The following is a 13,889-nucleotide window of genomic DNA, read 5'->3' on the forward strand; positions in this document are numbered from 1 at the left end:
TATTTCACAGAATACTTATTCACCGATGAATGGCATAGTGAGGTGCTTATTTATATCTCTTTATGATTGCAATGTGTTTGTATCACAATTTATCTATGTGCTACTCTAGCAAAGTTATTAAAGTAGTTCTATACCTCCCGCACGTGTGTAAAGGTGACGAGTGTGTGCACCGTGTTAGTACTTGGTTTATGCTATGATCATGATCTCTTGTAGATTGCGAAGTTAACTATTGCTATGATAATATTGATGTGATCTATTCCTCCTACATATGCATGAAGGTGACGAGTGTGCATGCTATGCTAGTACTTGGTTTAGTCTTTTGATCTATCTTACACTAAAGGTTACTAAAATATGAGCATTATTGTGGAGCTTGTTAACTCCGGCATTGAGGGTTCGTGTAATCCTACGCAATGTGTTCATCATCCAACAAAAGTGTAGAGTATGCATTTATCTATTCTGTTATGTGATCAATGTTGAGAGTGTCCACTAGTGAAAGTCTAATCCCTAGGCCTTGTTCCTAAATATCGCTATCGCTGCTTGTTTACTCGTTTCATTGCGTTACTACTGTCTGCGTTACTACCGCTTGTTTACTGTTCCGGGCAAAGCACTTTTCCGGTGCCGTTGCCACTACTTATTCATACCACCCGTATTTCACTATCTCTTCGCCGAACTAGTGCACCTATTAGGTGTGTTGGGGACACAAGAGACTTCTTGCTTTGTGGTTGCGGGGTTGCATGAGAGGGATATCTTTGACCTCTTCCTCCCTGAGTTCGATAAACCTTGGGTGATCCACTTAAGGGAAAACTTGCTGCTGTTCTACAAACCTCTGCTCTTGGAGGCCCAACACTGTCTACAGGAAAGGAGGGGGAACGTAGACATCAGAGGGTTTCTATGATTCTCATGAGTTTATGAAGCATGGTAATATTGTCTCACCCAAGGCCATCAATCCTGACGAGCTTGCCCTGCATGAAGCCACAAAGTACCGTTTTGTGGTTCAAACCTTGAAGAGTCTGGGATTGTATGACCTCGTGTGCCTCAAGCCGGATGATACCCAAGATGATCCCACCTTTTGTCCCCTCCTTGTCCGCCAGTTTCACTGCACCGTCTTCTTTCATGATGATGAGGACCGCACCCTCACCTGGATGACCGGCAAGACGAAGTACTCATGCTCCTACTCTCGGTTCCGTGCAGCCATGGGTTGTGGTGATGACGAGTAATCCCGGATACGAGATTCATTCACGGTCCGGGCTTACAAAGGGTGACATCTCTTTTCGCTATCCTGCGAACCCTACACCTGGACCTCCCACTATCTCTGGGATGTACTACTCCTATCTGGTACTTGCCAAGCTGTTTCGTGAGAACCTCATCAGCAAGTCTGGCGACCACAGTGAAGTCCGGAACTATCACCTCAACTTGATGTACTATTGTCATCCTGACAGGGTAAGGAAGATTGATGGCTGTGATCTAATCTACTGTGAACTGAAGAGAGCCATTATGGACCGCATGACTCCTAACTACGCCCAGTATGTTCAGCGGCTCATCAACTACATTGTTCCTGCTCCTCGGAACGCTCGTGGTGAAAGGGTCATCATGGACCTTTTCAGGTTTCCCATTCAGGAGGCCACTCGTCCAGACATTCCCTCCATGATGCCCACCTCTGAGCGCCGCTCCAAGGCACACCATGATCATGATGCTAGCTCCGAGTCACTCTCGGCGCTCCCGAGCATGGGGCTGCTCGTTTCTTCACATGCATGTTCCAAATGTGCAAGAACAGCAATGATGTTGCACATCGGACTCTTTCTATGACTCAGGAGACACGGAGGCGCCGGAATGAATTCATGGCCTCAAGGAACCACCCTGTTCCTCCTCCTGGACCTGAGATGGAGCCTGTGGTAGCTCCTCAGTGGGAGATGCCTCTTCTTACCGATGAGATGCTTCAGAACTTCGACTACTCCGTGTACGCTCATGGTGCTCTTCCTACTAGGTCTGCTCGTGCTCCCACTCCTACTGCTGATGATGCTGCTGAGGATGCTGATGATGATGCGGGTGATGATGATGATGCGGCTGATGATGATGCACGCGAGAGCTCCTCCTCGCTTGGGTTTGGTCACTACTGATGGGTGCGATAGCATCTCTCCTTTTCTTCGCCTTTTTGGTGTTCCGATGCCAAAGGGGAGAAGAGAGTAGAGTCTAGGACCACGGGGTTCTTTGAGTGCCACAAGCCATGGGAGTTGCCTTATTTGGATTTTATATGGCTTGTGCTTGTTTACTTTGAGTTTTTCAAGAACCATTTGCTATTTCCAACAATTCATGTATGGATGTGTATGGACGACTATTATGTGTGCTACTCTATGTTAGGATGTTTATGTGTGCTATGCTTATATATCTTGATATGCACATCTCCATACCATGCTTGTTTCCTAAAGATATTGGGGGAGCTTCTCATGTTTCACAAATGGTGCACTTTGCATTCAAACGCAAATTCTCCAAGTGCACACATTATGGGGGAGCTTTCGTAATATCTTATATGGAATCAAGGTTTAGAGCTTATCATAATATCTATTTGTGACTCTAGCTCGGTTTGTCATCGTATACCAAAAAGGGGGAGATTGTAAGGGTATTTCACCCTTATCCATTATTTTAGTAACGATGACACCGTGCTAAAGTATTTGGCCTAATATGTTTATAAGGATAATCTCAGGTATTAGGCAATAAGGCATAAATGGTGTATCAAAGGAACAAGAAGGCTAAAGGAGACCCCCATTTCAACAACAATCAAAAAGGGGTTACAGGAGAAATCCGGTCACCTGCCCGGTCCAACCGGGCCAGCAACCGGCCAGTCCGGCGTACGGCCGATCGACCGGTCGGAAACCGGACTCCAAAGGAGGACCAGCGAGGTCCGGTCCGTGGCCCGGTCGACCGGGCTCTCGACCGGCGGGTCCGGCGCTCCGTCCGGTCGACCGCTCGGAAACCGGGCAGCAACCGGGCACCAACCGGAGAAGCGCCGGGACGACGCAAAGGTGCTCCGGTCACCGGTCCGGTCCGACCGGCCTCACCACCGGGCTGTCCGGTCCGTGGTCCGGTCCGACCGGGTTTGTCGGGAAGAATGCTTGAGGTGGCAAGTGGCAACGGCCAGATTTTGAAGAACACTATAAATACCCCTTCTTCTACCTTGGAAGGGTTAGGCAACATACTATAAAGCTGTTCTTGAGCTCTCTCTCTCTTACTCCATTGCTAGAAACACCAAAAGCCTCGGATCTCCCTCCTCCTCCACCCAAACTCAAATCCCTCCGGGGAATCATTAGAGGAGGACCCGATCTACCGTTCTACCAAGCCAAATCTCATTCCCCCTTGTATTCATTGAGAAGCTTGCTTCCTAGGGTTCCTTGGAAACCCTAGGTGGGCAAGAGGAGTCCGGAAGCATCCGGGCTGTGGATTTGCTCCGGGCAAGATTGTGAAGGTTTGGAGGCTACCTCAAAGTCTACCACAAGTGAGTGAGCTATTCCTTCGTGGGATAGGCTCCGGAGAATAGGGTGAGCCTTCGTGGCGCGGGGAATCCTTCGTGGGACCTCCACTCCTCCAAACGTGACGTACCTTGTTGCAAAGCAAGGGAACACGGGAATACATCCTCGTCTCCGCGTGCTATCGGTTATCTCTAACCGAACTCCTTACTTGTGATTTAACGCACTCGTGAGAGCCTTCGTGCTTGAGTTAGTTGTATCCTCATATAGGTTGCTTCACCTAGTTTGCATTAGGCTCATCTTTATATTCCGCAAAGCCTAACATTGCAAAGAAAGAATTAAAATTTGTAGAAACCTATTCACCTCCCCCCCTCTAGGTTTACCATCTCTATACTTTCAAATCTCCAAAATATTCCATAAGTCGGACTGAAGGTAAATTCAAGGGCAAAGATATCTTCAACAGGCCTTTGCAAATTAGAAATTGGGAAAAGGTGATCTCTTGAATAAAGAGCCTGAAGTCCACACATAACACAACCGTTTAGCTTAAGGAATGGGGGAAAAAATTAAGTACAAACTTTTAGCAAAAACCCATCAACTCATTACCTTTTGTGCGCTGTATTGAGGTCCAAGGACCTGCAGGTAAAATATAGAGCTGCGAGTACGAAACATAATGCAACTAATTAAGAAAAAATATTTGTCACGTGACAAGATGAGGATTAATCCATCTATATATCACATGCGCAGAAAATAACATTGGTTTGTTCATAATCATAAAAATCACTTAATTTGCTATGCACCGACAGTTTGCCTTTAAATGCAAATACCAACAACATCAAAATGCATAAAGTAATAAAGGCATCCTATTTAACAATAGAATTGCAGTGCCAATTTACTTACCTGAACTATGAATTGGTATTAAAAAGGAATATAAAGTTGCAACCATGTGCGTTCGTATCGGCCTCTTGAACTCATCAACTGGAATATCATCTAAGATTTCTCAGGTTTCTATATGTGTGACCATATAAAGAGCAAGCAAGCACACACGGACACAAAAAATGGAGTAGAAAATACTACGTGAATAAACTTTATTTATTGTGCAAATTACTTCTGTATTTTCACTCAAATTATATTATGAAAGTTAATGAATGCTCATTCTAATTCTCACAGGGGCAAGTTTACTAACTCAATTTTCCTTCCTTCGACCATTTGGGTAGCTTTATGTCAATATTCAGAGATGTCTTGGTTGGGACATAATAACCATATATGATTGTTGTCTCTATATTGAATTTACCAAATATAGGGTGATGCCTGAACACAAACAAGTCGTCATCAAATAAAAAACTGATCGAGCTTACTTTCATCTTAATAATTTACAAACAACAATCTGGCGAAATAACAAATGTTTTAGACTTCAGAAAGTTCAGAGAAAGATATTAGTGGAGGATTGACCTTCTCATGTAGAGGGCGTTAGCAACGAACATATAGACGGGTAAAGGCGATGGTGAACACCGGACCCCTCTTCTCCATGCAACAGCTCAACATCAGGCACCCGATCCCTGACGCAACCACCTTTGTAAAATCATAGCAAATAAATACACGAAAATATCACATCCTTTTTGTTGCCTTGATCATTGGGACGAATCCAATAAAATCCGATTAACCGATGGATCATCAGTCTCACATAGTTCTTTCATAACCGATGAATTTAAAACAAAAATATTAAGACCATTAATCTAAATTTTGGTGATACCCAAGTTATATTTCATTTATAAACGAATTCTCACCAACAGGGGCATATCGATTAGTGATGCATGAACCAGGAAAAGTATCACCACCATGATTACTGCAAGATAGATCAGTAGTAAAAGTAATGCTAAAACGGATTAATTTCATATACCGGAAACACTTAGCACGTGGATAATTTATTTTTTTGGTAAATCCAACTTTATCATGCACATCCATATCTAGGTACGTTAATCCACCAGCTGCCGGCAATCTCGGGCTATGGCACAGATCATGAATAAAATGAAATACATTCAGGTACATCGAAAGAGGCTTTACCAAGAGACCGTTAGACAACTCACGACCATAGTCATCTCCTACCTCGTCCTTCATAGTTCAGACTGTGCAAGAAATCCTAACAATTGCATCATATGACAGTTAGAGATCAAGAGATTCAGGACCATATGACACCTTGAATAAAAATCTAGTAGTAACATGAAACAAGATTGAAAATTGGATGCACCACATGATCCGTAATCAAGATCTACCATCAGGAAGAATGGTAATATTAAGTTATTAACTCATGTCATCACCACAAGAGTGCCTGCTCACCTCGACCGCGTGGCCTGCATGGCCGCCGCCAGGGCACACGAAGCAGGAGAGGAGGGCCTTGCAGAAGATCAGGCTTCATGCCTAGGCCGTCGATGAAAGGGCACGAGCAAGGGGTGGTGGAGCGCGGCGGGGACGCATGGCTGTCGTATCGTTGGTGCTGGAGGATGAAGTCACGAAGATGACAATCTAGGACCATGAGGCATGGTACCCCACCAGCTCATTCTCCGCCTTCGACAAGCGCCATGGCCACGGAGGCCACGGAGGAGACGCGCTAATGTAGCCGCGCATCAGTCTCGCATTGTTCCAGGAAAACGCAAGGAATTAAGGAGAGATTGGTAATAGTGGAAGCATTTGATAGGAAGGCAGGGATTTCATCCCGAACTCAAGGAATCAAGGAAAACGCATCAGTCTCGCATTCTGTTTAGATCAAAACTTAATAGGAAGGCAGGGATTTCATTCTGTTTCTGCTGGAATTGTGACCTAGTTTTTATTTTAGATCGAGATTTAATAGGAAGGCAGGGATTTCATTCTGATTTTGCTTTATCTAGCGATGGCTGGGTAGAACGAAACACGAGTACAACAAAAGCAATCGGACGATGTGTAGATGCCTTAGATGTTGAGAGAAATAATCGGACGGCGTGGATGATCCAGATCTTTGACATCAAACATTTTTGATGACGTACGAACTCGAATATAATAGTAAAGATAATAGTAAAGAATACAACGTTCCTAACTTTAGGTAATAAATTCCTAAGGAAACCAAGTAAGGAAATGCCCCTGATTTTGTTTCCTAATTATTTATTTGTATTGATTTTGTTTCCTAATTATTTGTATCGTGATTGATTGATGGCATGAGCGTTAAAGAAGGCTGTCAGATTGTTTCCTTATTAATTCGTAGCGTGATCGATTGTTTCCATGATTGTTGCGGGATTGGATGTTAAACGGAGACCAGAGACCGTAGGATTAGATTGGACGGATAGGATGCTTTCAATGACGACCACCAAAGTGCGTTGAGTGTCAAACGACCAACTCCCATTTAATAGTAAAGATGTATTGATTTTGTTTCCTAATTATTTGTATCGTGATTGATTGATGGCATGAGCGTTAAAGAATGCTGTCAGATTGTTTCCTTATTAATTCGTAGCGTGATCGATTGTTTCCATGATTGTTGCGGGATTGGATGTCAAACGGAGACCAGAGACCGTAGGATTAGATTAGACGGATAGGATGCTTTCAATGACGACCACCAAAGTGCGTTGAGTGTCAAACGACCAACTCCCATTTAATAGTAAAGATGATTTGTTATTTATCTTTGACTGCCTTCAGGAAAGTACAAGATTATGTCTTGAAAGAAGAAAGAGTTTGAAGACCTCGAAGATTTGCTAGTACCTTTTAGACTTTATTTTGTAATCGTTAGAGACAGCTCGTGTATCTATACCATGTACTATTTATTATTATGAATATATGTGGTATTGATTGTCAAAAAATAAATATCTTCATTAACCTTCACAAGCTCCCATGTTTGGAATACCAACTCTCATCTCCCAGATCTTTCATATCAACAAGTGAGCAACCATCTAGTAGTTGGATTCTAAAGTCACCGGCCATCGTCGGAGGTTTATTAGATGCTTGAGCCCCTCCAAACAGGCCAGGATCGCAGCTTCTTCTGAACTAGCACAGTAAGGAACAAATAACTTCCATTCAGTAAGAATATGTTGGCCTAGGTGATCACGGACAATCACGCCAATGCCCGCTCTCTTGGAGAGGTAATCCCAGCCAGCCAGCATCAACATTTGCTTTGACTGTACCTTGACTAGGAGCTGCCCATTTGGTCTTGTGCAAGGCCTCGCTCAACGCTAGGGATGATGCATCCCGAGCTAGATCGGCTTTGGTAAACTTTTAGCCCCGGTGACGAGGTGGAATGGCATCCTTCCCAAGGCGTTGTCCTCGCCGTAGACGACCACCGTGGCTGTGCCATTCTTCACTGCTTCCTTGTAGGCGTCATAGTCGACCCTCCACTTCATCGTCGCCTTCAGCTTGTCCCAACAATGGACCATGTAGAAGCCCTTCTCTATGTGTTGCCTTGAACTTATCCAAGGCCCTGGATACCTAAAATTGCTAAGTGTTAGGTTTATGGTCTGCCAATGCGAAGTACATAGATGGAATGATGATGCCCGTTTTTTACCACTGACATCGCGCCCGTGCCGCTCTCTGGGTGGGCAACAACATGGGCGACGGTGACGCAAAACTTGGAGGTCTCCTGTTTAATGTAGTTCCACCTTTTTCTGATGGACTTAAACCTTGCCCTTTTGTTGGGCACCGTTTATGCAGTCATGGTTGACTGAGAGTCGCGACTCGCACAAACATTTGTCCTTCTCGTCGGTGAAGCCGCCGGTCCTGTGGCTCTCTCCCTTCTTCTTGGCATCATCATGCAGCAATGCGTGATCGCCATGCTGAAATCCCTCTGTGTCTTCTCCATCGATGCAGACGGCCGTTGCCTGCTGCGTCGGCTAGGTATAGAACAACCGTTCGGCATCGATGTCTGCCCCATCTCGCCTCTGTGCACTCTGAGAATGGGTCATGCGTGTGTCCCAGCGCCTCCTTCGCCGACAAAGCTGCCGCCGTAGATCATCGCCGCAATATCGTCCTCCTGTGTCCCGCCCAATATATATGCCTACGAATGAACGGACGTAAGACGAATGAAGTCGACGAGACCGCGAGTTTGAGATCGAGCTTACCGCGTCGTCCATCGTCGGGGCGGATGGTGCCATTTTCTCATACAGGTTGCGGGGCTCCGGCATGTTCTCCTCCAGCACCACTCGCGTCTTGTGTGCCAGGGCTAGGCATGAGTCACCGCTTCTCGGCGTGCGGTTGAGGTCCAGAGCCACGGCCGCGTTGACCTGGACCACCGACTACGGGCCGAAGGCGAACCGGTACATCGCGTGGACCTGCACACCGGGGAAAGGCGTTCCAGACGGCATAAATGAAGGACGGCGCATCTAGGAACTTACCGAGCTCACGAAAGAGGTCGAGGGAGCAATGCCGACAATCCTTTCCTGTTTGACCATCAGTATGGCCTTCGCGAGGCCAGACGACAGATTAACCTGGGTGTTGGCTTTTGCCTGCATCTCCCAGGCCAATTGTGTGGCCACCCGCAGCTGTTGTTCGGCCGCCGCCACATCATTCCTCTCCTTGAAATTCATGCACATGCCCGGTCGCTTCGCGGCTTGGACGCACTTCTTCTCCCGCTTTAGCACCTTCTTTGGCGCATTGGCCTTCGTTTCGCGACCGCGTTTGCGTCTCCGCGGAGAGACCAGTCACTTTGCGTTGGGCCATTGGTGCAGACGCATTTTTGACTGCGCGATCGTAAACGGGTGATCTAGAGATGCCCTACGGAAAAAATCTTCCATGTTATTCATTTCTATAAAAAAAATCTTCCAAGCCTTTTGGTGGCCATTGTGTTTCTCGACCCCCGCAATGGTTAAATCCTAGCCCCGCCCGTGCATAACACTCCAGGAGAGATATTTCCTTCAGCTCATGGAACACCCTGCTCTGCTGTAAAATCCAAGGACCACTCTTTTTTTTTTATCTCTGATGAACGCCATATGCATCTGAACATTGATTGTTCTGCATTTTGTTGGCAAAAACAGTTTGAGCTTTGCATGTGAATTGCGCAGCAACTGTGCAGATCGGACACCAATTTGCCAAGACAATCACACAGGGAAGAGTTTGTCAAGGCGAACTAATTAATCGGAAGGTGTTTCTTTTGGCAGCTCAGAGCAAGAGAGAGATACATAGGCACAAGTAACATCAGAAACATCACCCCCATGGTGAATTTGATGATTCATCAGCAGCAGCATACATGTGTCTAGTTACATTGCAGGACAACCGTTGTTCTTGTTATTAGAGCTATACACATTCAGCTGAAACAGTGGGCAAAAGACAATTAAAACAGGAGTTTGCAGACATTCGTTCCTTGAAACGGCGGCCCAGGCCAGTGAGCTGTTTCTCAGGCCGGTGTGGGATCACATCGCGGCGTAAAACGTCGATGTTTCTTCTTCCGGAACAACCGGCTCCTTGAGTTTCCCTTGTGTGAATCTCCTCAGCATCTCGAGGGCAGCCTTCGGCTGGTCCATCGGAACCATGTGGCCAGCATTGTGGACCTGCATTTGCGCAGACAAACAGATTATTTGTCAGCAATATAGATGGGCCAAGGCTCGGCTTCTGTTCATCCTAGATCTGGCATTTAAGCAGTATCAGTTGAGTCGTGTAAGCCTAAAGTTATGAACTATATTACTGTTGCAACTTCTTTTGAATTATTTTTGGAGCAGTTAGGTATCAGTTATCACTATGAAATGGAAAAAGTGCTTATCACAACCTTGAGGAAACTGAGTGCCCCATGGCTCTTCAACACTCCAGCTTGGGCATCATCTACTAAAAATGTTGATTCAGCAGATGATGCAAAGTCTTTCTGGCCAGACCACTCCATGGAGTGGACCCACCTCGAGTTTCCTGCTCAAACATAAACCATGTTACACTTGATAAGTTGATATATCATATAAGAACTGCAATACCATAAAATAATCTGACCACGGATGTTTAAGACAATGAAGAATATAAGACTAACCACATAAAATGGATTCGGAATATTACACATGTTAGGTTAAGTAGGATTGATGAACGGGGATGCAGTTTTGTTGCCCTAAAAAAAGATGCTAACTATTCCTTGGACAGTAGTAACGATGGAAAACAGCGCAGAACTCAGAGTGTGGTCAGTATATTACTAGTCCTAGTATGCTGTCAAGGAAATGTGCAAAATGACTGTAAAAAACATATTGACCCGATAGTATCCTTACCAAGCCAATTGCATATAAGGTCATATTCCCCAGCATATATAAGCACATTAATCCCATCTTCAAGCAGAGCTGGGATGCCGACTTCCAAGTTCCTCATCCAGTCTGTGAGCATTGCTTGATAAACAGAAGTGCTGCATGAGACAAATTCAATATCTCCTACTCCAATTGCCTGTCTGACTGCCTTATCACCAAAGAACTTCTCCATGTTTGAGAAGTCATAGCAAAGTTTCCCTTCGCACTCCTTCCTAACATCATAGTACTGTAAAGAAGCAATTAACATGTTTCAGTCTTGGTCAGCTGATGCTGCTGGTAAATTTAACATTAATTTTTAATTACTTACATTCTTTGTCCCAACAAGCTTCATGATGGAGTTGAAAATAGAATTGCAGACCATATATGCTGCCATACAAGATGATTTCCCATTTGTACCTGAAACATCAGTAGATCGTTAGTAATGGTTTGTTTTCATTTGAAGAGATCCCAATGATGTGATTTCAAATGCATTGGTTGGTACAAAATATTAGACGTGGTATACAACTCTATATAACTGTCAAGAGAAGATACTGACAAGTTTACTCAACCCCTTTAATATACTATCTGGGTTTGTTCAATTTTCAAGAAGTTAGCCACCTAGTATATATGTTTTTATCAGGCAATACCATAAGAATGCTCTTATCTTGTGTAAATGAATACTAGAAAATAAAGTATGTACTAGATTCAAAGAATTATTGTAGTACTGACCACAAAGTTTAATAGCAAATTCACATGGTGGGATGAACTTGTTGATCCTTTCATAGTCAGACTTCTGAATAAGGTTCATGTCCAATGCATAGTCTGTGTAGGCTTTGTACTGGATTGCTGGATCCGTGAGGCCATTACCAATTGCAAAACCCTAGAGTACAAATAAGAAAAGGTTATGCACATTAACGAAGAATTAAGAGAGAATAAAGACAGTGCAAACTTCTGCAAGGATCTGACCTTGAAATTTATGTGAATGCCCTCCTTTGCTTTATTTCCTTGGTGAACGCGACTTGCAAACGCTGGAATGTAGTGCCCAGCATAAGATTCTCCGGTTATAAAGAAGTCGTTCTTTACAAACTCAGGGTGCTTCTTGAAGAAAACCTGGAATGGAAGTTACGAACAGATAATTAGTTTTCTGTTTTCAGTCAAGCCAACAAACTCTAAGTCAAACCATATAACTAGACACAGCTCTGTTACATGATTTTTCTACTTCGTCTGGTACGATTTGTCGCCTAATTTTTTTGGTAAATTATTGTTTACCGATTCCAGTGAAGCTACACACTGACATGTGGTATATTCATATTTTCGTGTAATCAAGTTCCCGGTTGTAGCCTGAACAATTTTTGCGGTACAGGGGGGCACGCAGTTCAAGAGCAACATAGCAGGCATGGGCACCAATTCACACTATAGATAGATTAAAGAGGATAAATAATAGGACATATCAGCCCTGTATATGAGCATTCGTATCTAAAACCGAACTAATATTATCAAGAGAGAAAGAGCCCTGTTGTGTTTGTACTTTGTAATCTGTATGTTGTTATATTATCTTACATTAGAGAGTATTTAGTTTATTGGTAAAGATTCCCTAAGCAACCACGGTTCAGTAAACTGTAACAATGAATCAGATGCAATCGGTAAAGTAATTAGAAGAAAAACACATCAGGTGTAAGATTGGTAGTAGTACCTGGAGAAAGCTATAGAGGTCGTTGCTGACCCCTGTCTCATCATGACGAGTATCACGGTCATCGGAGCTGTAGCTAAAGCCAGTTCCAGTGGGCTGATCGACAAATATTATGTTTGAAATCTGCAGGCAGCAACTTATTACCATCAGCACAGGAGGAGGTAACAGAAACTTAGAGACCACTCTCGGAAGCAGAGTGGCGTAATTGACACGGTAATCAGGAGCTGACCGACTGCAGTGCAAGACCTCAAAATTGACCTTATAGTCACCATTACTTACCCATGGCTGTATTTATACACTTTTTTTGATTTACTTGCCAACACAGGCAAACCACCTCAGTTGTCACCCAAAATTAAGCTACTGTTTTTAGTGGTTACGTGGTAAGTAAGCACTCGGTTTCTTATACGAACATACAAAGCATTAAAGTGCATAAGTTAGATTTGGATTTTACTGAAAAAGAAATACAGGTAAAATGCTTCAGTTCAGACTTCAGACGAGTGTTGCTTTCACCCAAAATTAGGCGAGTCTTTCAGATACGGAACTTAGGCGACTGTTTTCGTCGGTTACGCTCAACAAAGTAAAGCTAGCGCAGAGCACTCTGGTTTCTTCCTTCTTCATGAAACGCATAAAGCATTTACTTAAAGTGCACATAACAATAGTAATTGAGATTGTGATTTGTACCTTGTCCCATCCGAACTTGTTCCAGACGAGGGACATGTTGTTGGCGATGGTGAAGGGCCCGTTCTCGTAGAAGACGGCGAGCTCGCTGCTGCAGCCGGGGCCTCCGGTGAGCCAGATCACGACGGGGTCCTCCTTCTTGCCCCTCGACTCGAAGAAGAAGTAGAACATCCTGCCATGAGCCGCATAAGCAAAAAAGAGTTGGTTTTTTCAGTCTCGAAACTTGTCCCCATCCTGCCTGCCGTTACAAACTGTAGTAGTAGGTAGTGCAAAAATAGGGCCTTGGAATTTGGTGCAGAAGAATCAAAGCGAATCAGCGTCGGAAGAGCAGGAAGAAGCACCTGGCGTCGTGGGTGTTGGGGAGGCGGTAGTATCCGGCGTGGTGGCCGAGGTCGGCGACGCCCTCGGGGAGCCCCGGCAGCGTGACCCGGCGCTCCAGCAGCTGCCCGGGCACCACATCCGCTCCGGAAACGCCGGCGTTGCGGCCGGACTCCTTGGGGAGCAGGTTGAGCGCGCGGATGAGCCGCTCCGCCTGCGCCGCCGGGAAGCTTGCGTCGGGGGGCAGCCGGAGCCCGTCCACCGCGGCGCCGGCGGCCAGGCAGACCACGAGCAGGAGGAGGAGGCGTGGGGCCGTCGCCATTGGAGCGGAAGTGGTGGGGAGCGCGGTTTCGTGGGGATTTTGGTGGAGGTTTCAGGAGAGAATTTATAGCGTTTCGGAACGAACTGCTGCTCTGCTCTTTACTGACTTGATGATGACTTTGCTTCCAAGCGAAATCTGATTCGGATCAACGTGTTAACTGATAATTCTTTTTGCGGGTTATAATTGGTAAACCTGACGTAATCCCAAGCTAGTCTGAT

General features: G+C 45.0%; 1 protein-coding gene across 1 annotated transcript; it reads right to left on the reverse strand.

The window, feature by feature from the left end:
* Positions 1-9,605: 9,605 nt before the first annotated feature.
* Positions 9,606-13,671, reverse strand: LOC124686254 (serine carboxypeptidase 3). Its single transcript, XM_047220235.1, has 9 exons — positions 13,373-13,671; positions 13,035-13,203; positions 12,357-12,476; positions 11,630-11,773; positions 11,393-11,543; positions 10,992-11,080; positions 10,652-10,910; positions 10,174-10,307; positions 9,606-9,958 (listed from the first exon to the last, which is right to left on the reverse strand). Exons 1-9 carry the CDS (start codon positions 13,669-13,671, stop codon positions 9,821-9,823), a joined length of 1,503 nt encoding a protein of 500 aa, XP_047076191.1. The 3' UTR covers positions 9,606-9,820.
* Positions 13,672-13,889: the final 218 nt, after the last annotated feature.

This window comes from Lolium rigidum, chromosome 2 (assembly GCF_022539505.1).
Source record: "Lolium rigidum isolate FL_2022 chromosome 2, APGP_CSIRO_Lrig_0.1, whole genome shotgun sequence".
Lineage (NCBI taxonomy): Eukaryota > Viridiplantae > Streptophyta > Magnoliopsida > Poales > Poaceae > Lolium > Lolium rigidum.

Excerpts from the sequence above, each read along its gene's own strand:
- LOC124686254 (XM_047220235.1), bottom strand. The coding sequence starts at position 13,671 with ATGGCGACGGCCCCACGCCTCCTCCTCCTGCTCGTGGTCTGCCTGGCC. Across the intron at positions 11,774-12,356 it reads ACCTCTATAGCTTTCTCCAG|GTTTTCTTCAAGAAGCACCC; the intron begins GTACTACTACCA and ends CTTCCATTCCAG. Across the intron at positions 9,959-10,173 it reads GGGCACTCAGTTTCCTCAAG|GTCCACAATGCTGGCCACAT; the intron begins GTTGTGATAAGC and ends GCGCAAATGCAG.